At 65.8% G+C, this 263-nt stretch overlaps 1 protein-coding gene across 1 annotated transcript in view; it reads right to left on the bottom strand.

The window, feature by feature from the left end:
- The window catches only part of LOC119582273, a 2,836-nt gene that overhangs the window by 891 nt on the left and 1,682 nt on the right, over positions 1 to 263 (bottom strand). The window contains exon 2 of the mRNA XM_037930492.1: positions 69 to 263. Within this exon, the coding sequence (XP_037786420.1) occupies positions 69 to 263 (195 nt within the window). The remainder of the gene's footprint in view (positions 1 to 68) is intronic.

The following is a 263-nucleotide window of genomic DNA, read 5'->3' on the forward strand; positions in this document are numbered from 1 at the left end:
CACCGCACGCAAATAAAAGCACAAATCCCACAGACAAACCAAACGAAAAGCACAGCAAAACCAGCCACCTGGAATTCCCCTTGCGCCGACCGGGCTTGGCGCAGCGGCCGGCGGCGGGCATCTCCTGGATCGTGTCGGGCATCGGGGCGCCCAGCGTCTCCGGCAGCGGCAGGAGCGCTGCTCCGGCCACGGCGGAGGACACGCAGAAGATTACCGACGGCGCCCAGGGGATGAAGGGCCCCTGTTGGGGGTGAGGAGACCAG

The sequence above is a fragment of the Penaeus monodon genome, chromosome 15 (genome assembly GCF_015228065.2).
Source record: "Penaeus monodon isolate SGIC_2016 chromosome 15, NSTDA_Pmon_1, whole genome shotgun sequence".
Classification (NCBI taxonomy): domain Eukaryota; kingdom Metazoa; phylum Arthropoda; class Malacostraca; order Decapoda; family Penaeidae; genus Penaeus; species Penaeus monodon.